The sequence below is a fragment of the Myiozetetes cayanensis genome, unplaced genomic scaffold (genome assembly GCF_022539395.1).
Source record: "Myiozetetes cayanensis isolate MyiCay16 unplaced genomic scaffold, myiCay2020 scf17, whole genome shotgun sequence".
Lineage (NCBI taxonomy): Eukaryota > Metazoa > Chordata > Aves > Passeriformes > Tyrannidae > Myiozetetes > Myiozetetes cayanensis.
Genome location: NW_026087378.1, coordinates 10,267,550 through 10,278,042, shown reverse-complemented (window position 1 = coordinate 10,278,042; position 10,493 = coordinate 10,267,550). Strand labels below are relative to the sequence as shown.

General features: G+C 41.0%; 1 protein-coding gene across 1 annotated transcript; it reads right to left on the bottom strand.

Moving 5' to 3' along the window:
• Window positions 1–252: 252 nt before the first annotated feature.
• Window positions 253–8,085, bottom strand: NMUR2 (neuromedin U receptor 2). The gene is made up of 4 exons (XM_050312303.1): window positions 7,187–8,085; window positions 3,043–3,127; window positions 1,461–1,586; window positions 253–512 (listed from the first exon to the last, which is right to left on the bottom strand). The coding sequence occupies exons 1-4, from the start codon at window positions 7,904–7,906 to the stop codon at window positions 253–255; spliced, it is 1,191 nt and encodes a 396-aa protein (XP_050168260.1). The 5' UTR covers window positions 7,907–8,085.
• Between the last annotated feature and the right edge of the window lie 2,408 nt (window positions 8,086–10,493).

Below are 10,493 nucleotides of genomic sequence, written 5' to 3'. Positions count from 1 at the left end.
AAAGCAGCTCTTCACTGGCACGGCCTGCAGTGAGCAAGCTGAGATTCCCAGCCCTACTATTAGCTTGAGTGTAATATAGTACTTCTCAAATGCATGTTAAATACAGTCTCCTCCTGAATTTGCTCAGTGAGACACCTCTCTGATCTCTTCTTTGCTTCCTCAAATCAGTCTTTTGTGAAGGTCTCTTCTCTTTTTGTTTTCTTAGAGTAATTTTCTTTAACTCCTCTCTCACCTGGATCATCACATGGAAAGTCACAGACCAGTGGAGATCTGAGAACTGCTGACAGATGTCCTGTGTGTGCCAGGGGCACTCATGTATTCAGCAGAGTCCATGAGATTATGACCCTCAATCACAAACATGCTCTTCTGGTCAGAAATCTTGCAAGTGGGATGTTTAGGGGCCCAGTGCTTGCAGCAAGGAGAAATCACACTGAGGAAAGCCATCCTGAAGCGCTGGGACAACAGGTTGTAAATGATGGGATTCGTGGCAGAGCTCAGATAGAAGAAAACACCTGGGAGAGAGGCATTAATTTGTGTGTGAAACAATCTCAGAAGAGGAAAATCTCTTCATTGCTTATACAGCTCCACCAAGCTTTGGTGCAAGGGTGGAGACAGCGACAGCAGAGCTCTGCCTGCTGCCTTCCTGGTATATGCAAAGGGATGTCTCACCAAAATTAGCTCAAACACTGCAGTTACAGTGAAAAGAAAGTGGGAGAGACTGTTAATTGGAGCTCACTCTCCATCTCTTCAGGAACCAGCTCTCTCTTGAGCTGCCCTGCCCTGCCTCCAGCACTGCCCTCATCCCTACAGCAGGATTTGCACAGCTGGTGTCCCCATCAAAGCTGCCAGAGGACAACTTCCAGCCAAGGGAAGCTAATTTCTTACAGCACACCAGGACAACTGCACAATATCAGATTTGTCTGAGCTGCCTAATGGCCACATTCAGTGTTTTCCCATGGCAGACTGAGAATAAGATTCCTCTTTGAAAAAACCTTCATTTTATGGTTGGCAAGGCCATAAACATTTGGTTTCATCACCCAGTTCTGAGCAGTAGGTAAGTCTTTTGTCTTGCCATTTGGTAAGGTCTCCCATTTGCCCCAGAGACCCTGTGGAGGATGATGCTTTTTCCTGTATACTTATTAAAAGCAGCTGAACAACAGCAGGCATCACTTCTGAACATTTCCAAGAAGGAAAAGCAGGTAATGGTATATTTCTTTTTCCTTCTTTGTGAATATTCAGATATTGTATTGGACAACATCTTCAGATCTTGAAAGCTGCAGAAAATTGCATGTAGTTTTTATTCAGGCACTATTCTCATCACTGCCCACCAAACCCCGAGAAGGTTTTCCACGCATGTCTCATGTCACCTACAAAATAAATGACTACGTATTCCAAGTAAATCATTCACAAATACTTTTTTTCCCCCCAGTCCCTGTGCAAGTGGAAGAAGAAAGCTTTACCTGACACCACATGAATTAAGTTGAATGTGTTAGCCAAAGGCTCAGTCCATTCCACAACAAAGCTGAAGAAAAGTCGATCTATGTGGAATGGAGCCCAGCAGATAGCAAAAACTATCACGAGGACAACTGGCATGGAGACAGGAGAGAAGGAAAACCAAGTCAGTAATGGGAGGATATGGTTCACTAACCTGCACAGAGCAGAGAGAGTTCAAAAAGCTGAATGAAAGACTCAGTATACAAATTATGTTGATGATTTCAAAACTTTTGCCATACTTTCTGTCTTACCACTAGTTTCTGTGTTGGATAACCCAATGCACGCACACACAGTGACATTCAAACAGAGCAGGAAACAGCCAGGTAATGTTGGGGCATGCATGGAGCCTAAAACCATTCCAGGCACTGAAAATCAAACTGGCTTCAAGGTACAATTTCCTGGTTCCGACAGTGACTTAAGGTGTCTGGAAGAATAATGTTGTTATGGAAAATAGTGGAAGTGATTTATGTTTCCTGCATAAACACCATCTCAGTAGCAAGTTGTTCTTTGCCTTAAAGACAGCCCTAAATTACGAAGTGATGTGAGTGCTTTCAGGGTGATTGGAGCATAAATTCTCTTGAATGTTATACAATGTACAAGTCTGCTTAGGTCCCACTTTTCTTTGAAGGTCTAAGTGATTAGGTCAGCAGTAGGTGATGGATGTGGCTTGGCAGGATTGTCTCAAGACGAGACAACTGAGATGTGACCTCATTAATGTGTAGAGGTATCAGAAAGGAAGGGTGTCGAGAGAGGATGGACCAGGCTTTTCTTGGTGGTGCTGAGCAATAAGACAAGAGGCAATGGGAGAAACTAATGCACAGGAAGTTCCACCTGAACATGAGGAAGAACTTCTTTACTGTGCAGGTGACTGAGCACTGGAACAGGTTGCCCAGGGAGGCTGTGGAGTCTCCCTCACTGGAGACATTCCAGAACTGTCTGGGTGTAATTCTGTCCCATGTGCTCTGGGATAATCTGGTTTGAACAAGGAGATTGGACCAGAGGACCCACTGTGGTCCCTTCCAACCTGACCCATCTTGTGGTTCTGTGATTTCTGCTCATGAGCAGAGCTCATGGTGTGATGCAAAACAGATGTACATCCTTTACAAATGTACTATTCGCACTATAGACTATTTGCACTCTAAAAAAAAAAAAAAAAAGAGATCCTCCCTAGAGGGCTGCAAGAGCCAGTTTGGAGTGAGGGATATTGGAGAATTGCCTTGCAAGCATCTGCCATGTAGGTTAGCTCTAACTCCTCTCATACTGGGGAGGAAAATTTGCTTTCTGAGTCTTTTGGTAGATACCCATGGTTTTCACTTCCATGCCCTGTAAGTCCAGATAAAACAGCAAGAAACTGTTGTGGTTTTCTTTTTGTTTGTTTGTTTGTTTTGTTTTTGTTTGGTTTTTTGTGGTTTTTTGTTTGTTTGTTTGTTTGTTTTTTAATAACAGCTACTCATAACTCCTGTATCCAGTGAATTTTCTTGATCCCCTTTAAGACCTGGTCACCCTCCTGTCCACTGTAAATAAAACACAGAAGGACTTTCTACTTACACAACATCTTCGTGACTGATTTCCTGGATGATCTCTGAACATTCACAGCCATTTCCTCTACTTCCAAAGTTTCATCTCCTTTCAACTGTCAAAAGGAAAGAAACCAAAGGAGAGCTTAGAGAAGAGATCACATCCCCACCAGACATAGCCTGCTTGATATTTTGATAGTTGTAGTTTGAGAAAGCAAAACTGGGGGCAACTTGGGACTCACTGAAAAAGGTTTAGATTTCATTTTTTTTCTCCAGAGAAACAATGAACCTTTAGGTTCTAAACAATCTGCAGATTTTATGCATCTGAACCTACATATTTACAGCAAATTTGTATTCACTTCCCCACTTGTTTTTGTCTCAGTGAGTCAATATTTGGTTCACAGTTTGTGTTCAATTTCAATGGTATTTTACTAGGCATTATTTTCTCTTCTAGCAAAATGTTATTTGTTTATTTTCCTAAAAGGGTTCCCCACAATTAAGCACAAACTAATGATAGAAAAAATACCCAGAGAAGCCTCAGTGTAACACAGCTGTAATCATTGGAAAAAATCCTGTAAAATTCAAAGGAATTTGTTTCCTGCCCTGGGTGGTTTGGACTAATTGATATTCAACCCATCTAATGAACAAAACCCAGATATTGCTCCTTGCAGACAGCTAGTGTGCATGATTCACAGATTCAGCCACATACTGCTCAGTTACAACAATGTGAGGTTCTTCTTCAGTAGTTTCTCCTGGACTTCTAAAAAATGGACATAAAGAACAATAATCTGATCCTCCCTGAAATGCTTCCCCAATATGCTTATGGTGAGAGCACTGGTGCTTTGGTGATGAAAATACCAGGTCTAGATAAACAGGATTGCTTTGAATACAAAAGAAATCGTCTATGAAAAGTGCTTATTTGGTCCCAGCTTCCTGAAGTTGGGAACTTCTGATTAGCCAACAACTTTGGAGCGATGCTTTTTTTAACTGAGAGAAACCAGAAGAAAAACTTATAATTACATGGAAGAGAATATAAGGAATGAGGAAAAAGATAGAAATGGCTCTATATTTGTAAAAGTCTTGTGAAAACATGCTAATTGTGCCATTTGCTTTTGCCTTTTTCACTGTGACTTTGCTTTCTAGTTTCTGACAAATAATATTTTTCTCTAAGGATGATCACATAAGACCTTTTTTCAATGTTATCTTTATTCTATTTATAAAATGGGAAAACGTAAATGGGACTATAATCAATTATAGTGCAATTCAGCCTCTCATGTTTTACATTATTGCCTTTGTAACTTTTAGTCATAGCCACAGTTGCTCAAGGAAGAGCCTCAGTTGATTTGTAACACATCTAGCGATAAATACCTGCTCAGATTGATTAAAACCCCTCGTTTACCTTCAGCTGTTTTCAGTCTCAACAATAATCTTTTCCAGGCATAGTCCAAAGCCTCAGAGAATACAGTGTTCTGGTGCTGTAATAAACCAGAGACACATGTATCTGTATTTTTCACCTTCCTCCTGTCATTTTGATGATGCTGTAAGGCTCCCCTTTAGCCTCAAGGGATGAAGGTGTAACTAGCAAGAATAACTCAGCAACTGGAGTTTAATAAAACAATGAATTATTACAAAGGAGGAAAAATAAATAAATAAATGACTCCGTGGCAAAGATTGTAACTTGAGTGAATGCCGATGGTTTGACAGAACTCCAGCCAAGGCAGAGGTTACTTTTACATCACTGTGATGTATGAGGCTATGTAGCGTTGCTTGGAGATGAAAACTACCCTTTCACTGGAAAAGAATTAAAAGTGACTGGAGCAAGAAGCTGAAAATTGGATTTTCCCCCCACATCTTTATTAGCTACAGAATTTCATACCAGAAATCAGAAGGTAGAGTGAAATTAGGGCCTCACGTATCCCCAGGCAAACCTAGTGAGGCCACTCTACAAAAGCAGAAATGTTTTCTGTAAACTCTTTGGCCTATCTGACACAAACTTTCTCTCCAGCTGATTGAAAAGTCGATACTTAAAAACTACAAGGCTTGTGCCAAAGCTTGCAGTCCTGCCTGTTCTGAGGATTTGGCTGAAGCTGTTGCTATCTGCTGCTCAACTGCAGCCTTGGTGTGCTTTTTTTTAACTCAACCCCATGGCAAAAGAGAATTTGTCAGTGGGGGCAAGGTGGAAATATCTCTTGACCATACCAATGAATTATTATTAAATCATCAAGCCTTAAAATTATACCCAAGTAGATTATGAGGTAATTGATCACGAGGTAATCAGCCTGATGAGACTGTTCATTTTTCAAGGAATAAAATTTAAAATTAACTCAGGTAACCCATGACCCGTGTTTGCTGCCCCCTCATGACATGTGATGTGACCCGCATTCCCTTCTCTATTGCATCTTGAGACTCTCCTGAGAATCCTGAGCATGGGCAAAGCTTGAGGGAGAAACTGTGGCAAGGAAATGCCCTTTCTACAAAGCCTGGATGCAGAAGGGCTACGTCTCTGCTGAATTTGAGCTGTTGTACAACCTTTGGATCAGCTGTGAGCTTTTCCTCTACATTCTGTGAGGGATACACGGCACTCAGGAGACTACAGAGTGTTGCTAAAGCTTCACAGATTTCATCCTTCCTGAGCAGATAAAAAGTGTCTCCTCTTGAAAAAACGATATATATACATCATTCTTCTATCATTTCTGTTGAAGAAATGAAATTATCTTACCTAGTGCAGTTTGGAGCATAATGCAGATCTAGTCAGGACGGATGCTTTTTAAAATTTGAAAGTCTGAACTGGATTTACAGAAAAAATCCCTGCAAACAATTAACATTACTGCCCTTAGGAGAGACAGCTTGAACATATCTGTGAATTTACAGAAGTCCTCATCTGGTACAGAGCTTCTCTTCTGGGATGGGATATAGGAATATATATCTGCTGCTGCAAATAGAAGTTATTGCAATCTTCCAAGTCTTCTTTTTATTAATTCAGAGATTTCTCTTTTTCTTGTTGTAGCATCCATATTTGCAGAATTTTCCCCTCTCTTTAGGTCTTATTTTGCAACATTTTTATCCAAATCATATAAAGATCCCACAACAGCCACTGGGCAGTGTGGATAATTTAACCCATTCACTGCTTTGAGGATCTGTTGGGTGCTATGGATTTCTGGCAGTTAATCCTTGGGTTTTTTCCTGGTAAGTAAAAATTACTTCTGTAGAATTTCAGGTAACAGTAAATGTCAGCCAGCACAACAAAATGATATGTACACCAGCAGAGATTTGGTTGAGTTTCATGCACATTATTTAATAAGTTCATTCCTCTCCCTTTCTTGCTATGTGATCAGACACATCTTTGTAAACTTTAAGTTATACCCAGTGTGATGAGATGGGATTTATATTTTCAAAATATCTGTAATGTATGAGAAGAAAAAAGTCATCAACTTGCTACAATTCACAGTGTATTCCAGTGTTGTGCTAAATAGCTTTATAATAGTGTGATACTGATTGTTTTATCCCCACATTTATGTGACGGATACTTGGTAAAACTAGACTCACTTTCTGAAGAGAGAATGAAAACAAGCTCTAAGATAGCCTGGTGAAACTGTGCTGCAGTTGTATAAGGAAATGATTACAGAATTTGCTAACTGCAGCAATAAGGTAGCATTTCAGTTTATGAGAGCTTTGTGAGTTTTAACAAGTGAATATTATCACCAAGGAGAAAAAGAAACTAATGCAATGGAAATTCCACGGTCACAAGAAAAGGGAAAAAACAAATAATGCACAAGATTCGATCACTAGCCTGCTTGTTTTTATTATTTTCACATTTTTCTTTTTCTCCATTTCCTTCTAGTCCCTGCTGCAAAGGTGTAAATCTCTGAGAGGCTGGAACCAATCTACAGACTTGGATGTTTCAGTAGCATTCAGAAGTGAGCAGCAGTGATGGTAAGTTCTTACAAAAAGATTGGGGTAAATTATCCTCTAACATTAATTTAAGAATAGGATTGCACCAAAGAAGGATTTGGATCTACTTTTTTTTTTTTCTTCAGAGGTCTGAAATACTTTTGCCTTTTTGGGGGAAAACAGATGGGCAAGAAAAAGGTGCAATCACTCAAAAGACACGTACAGACACAAACACACAAGAATGAGCCAAGCAAACACTGAGCACAGTCGGAGTAAGAACTTACTCTCAGCCCCATCAGATAGTACAGCACACTTATTACCCCCATGGGCAGCACATAGAAGAGAAGAGAAGTAATCTGGACAATGCAGTTGTAGATCCACAGGGGCATGACCACAGCGCAGGTAGCAGAGCCAGGGACCAGGGTGCCATTGGGGAAATGCTGCAGCACGATGCCGTGGGTGGCCGTGTTGGGGAGGGCAAAGAGGACAGAGAGGACCCAGAGCGCCAGGATGGTCCTCAGGGCTCGCCTGCGGGTGCTCTTGAGCTTGGCGCGGAAGGGGTGGAGGATGGCGATGTACCTCTCTATGCTGAGCGTGGTCACGCTGAGGATGGAGGCAAAACACACCGTCTCGAAGAGCGCCGTCTTCAGGTAGCAGCCCACAGGCCCGAACAGGAAGGGGTAGTTGCTCCACATCTCGTAGACTTCCAGCGGCATCCCGAAAAGCAGCACGAGCAGGTCCGAGACCGCCAGACTGAAGAGGTAATAGTTGGTCGGGGTCTTCATGTTCTGGTGCTTGAGGATTACGAGGCAAACTAAGAAGTTCCCCACCACCCCAACAACGAAGATCAGGGTGTACACCAAAGCCATGGGCAGGAACAGGTGGCTCCGTCTGGGCCCACATAGGAAGGCTAAGTAATCCTCGGTGCTGTTTAGGTACCCCCTGAAACGTTCTTCATGTAGAGCAAGGTGGTTTAACCAGGAGACATTACTGATCCAGGCCATTACTGATCTGCTGAAATGTTTCACAGCTGAGGTCTGGTCTTCTTTACGTTTCTCTGTGCTAGTTTGTTCACTTTTTTGCAGAGAGAGAAGGGGTGGGTGGAGTTGCCTTGGCAGACCTGGATGCACGAAGCCACTGAGGATGTGAGTGAGTGTGTTTGCCTGGCTCTGAGTAAGGTTTTGCTGTTCAACAGCTGTTCCCCTGCACGGAGCCCCTCAGTCAGAAAGCCCCTCCTTTCACACATATTCATTGGCTCGCTAAGTGCATTAGATTATAGAGTATGAACAGAGGTTCCAGCCACTTGCATCAGCTCCCATAGCTGATGCATTTACAGAATCAGAAATGTGGGATTTAGAGAGCTGAAAATGTGAAATATAGGATGCAATACAAGCTGCAGGTTGTTTGTATTTGTCAGAGGGTGGGGAAACCAGACCAGAAAAACTCCATCTGAAAAGCTTTTACAAAATTATAACAATGCCACATCCAGTTATGAGCCACAAGCAAAACAAAATTAAAAAAAAAAAAGTCTGGCAGGACTTTATTTTTCAAATCTCTGCTGATTTTTATTTTGTGTTGTCTATGGCAGCAAGTACTTGGAAACAGTTTGATAGTAGAAAGGCAAACTGCTTTTTCTAGCTATTCATGTGGAATTAGGTTACTATAATGCTTCAGCCTTTTTTTAAACACTGTAATAATTTTTCTCCTGAAATTTGACAAAGGATTTTAATTGCAATTCTTACTGACATCAAAATATTTTCTGACTTTGCTGGTATGCTGGAATCTGGTCCCATGTTCTTAGATAGCCTTGTTTTGGGAATATTTTTCTACACTGTATTATTCCATATTTATTGCCTCTGGGCCATGAACATTTATAAACTCTTATTTCTTCATGAATTACAAGTATTCTGCAAACACACTTTCTGAGACCAAAAAAAAAAGTGTATCCTGCAAGGATCATGGCTGTGTCAAAATAGATCATTTAGCTCATTATGAATGCTTAATTCCTTATTGAATTTCTCTAAAGCAAAAAAGCTTCCACATCTGCGAATGTAATTTTCTGAGATTTGGAAAAGTTCAGCTGTTTGAAGAGGTGAAAGAGCTGAGGGCTGGTTTATTATATTTTTGTCAGATTGGTGTGTGATTTGTCTGCCCAGAACCTTTGACTAGCTCTCACTTTTTAGTACCTGCCCAATCCCCTCCTTGAAGCCACATAAACTTTTTACATCCCTGACATCCTTTAGCACGTCACTCCTTGAGTCTATTTATGTGTGTATTTATTTTCTGGAGTATTATGTGTATTTCTTTTCTCTCTTTGACCCTTTAACTTAACCTCTCAAGAAAAAAGAAAAAAAAAAAAATTGTTTCAATAAGCACAGACTGTCTCCAAAAGTAGCAGCAGTATGTGAAGAACCAAGAGCTGGTCCCATTGAGGCATATTCAATGTGTGGAGCCTGAGGATTGCTGTGCAACCATTTAAAATGTGGGAGGCATGGAAGGTACCACAACAACTGCACTTAAAGGCAGAAGTATGTCTCTTGTGATGGCTTGCAGACCTGCTGAGATTATCTCACATAAGAATTCTCCCCATTAGAAAGACCCTACTAATTTATTTTAGCCTTGCACAGAGGTCTTTTGCTCAGCAGATTGAAAGGTTTTACTGGATTGGTGAGTAACAAATGTGCTCTTTTGACCTATTGCCTCCTTCATTAAGGGTTCATCTTATAGCTATTCCCTGCATTTTAACAATGTTGAATTTAATCTAGACCTACTGTTGATGTGAGAGGTAGGAGTAGAGGGATCATTAGTAGGGTGCCTGAGTGACACCTGGATTGATTCTGTCAGAGCATAGCAGGAGAAAAGTATTTGTGCAGGACTAAATGTTTTCAGTACCTCTGCTTAATTTTCAGTTTTGTTGGGTTTTGTTTGTTTGTTTTCCCCCATAATCTCTCAATATTTAGTTTCTTTTCACTTTTCCTTTTTCCTCTCCCAGTAAATTCCACCATTTTTATACTGAGGTGAGTAAACACTTCTGAAGTAGCTACCAAATTAGCTTCACTTCTTGCACATTAACTTTTGTAAAGAAACTGAAATGGACACTTGAGGTCTGTTCAGCTAGAACCCAGTCTTACAGGAAAGAAAACCAAAAGGGATTCAGTTCTTTACCAAAAAGCCAGAAGGGGAACCATACCCACCTTGATCTCTATGAGAGGAAAGCAATGGACTGTAGAAACACAACAGGTCACCTGAAAGTGTGGATGTGCCAGACCTACCTGTGTCTACTTCCACTTGTTCTCCCTTCTCAATCCTTTCTGACCATGCTGGGCTTGGATGCTGACAACCTGTCAGTATGGAAGCAGGAGAAAAACACATCACCCATGGAATGGTGTTGCTATGACCACGATTATGTGGCAGATGGAGAGGACAAGGAGACTGGAAAATATATTTCAGTTCATTTCACGGAGCTTTATTCGTGTTCTATATCATATCTGTCTCAGTAAGGAGAGAAGAATGTATCCAACCAAAGACTAGCTCTGGCTCTGTATGAACGGAAATATTTTATTTTTACAACCAAGACAGAAAATAAAAACA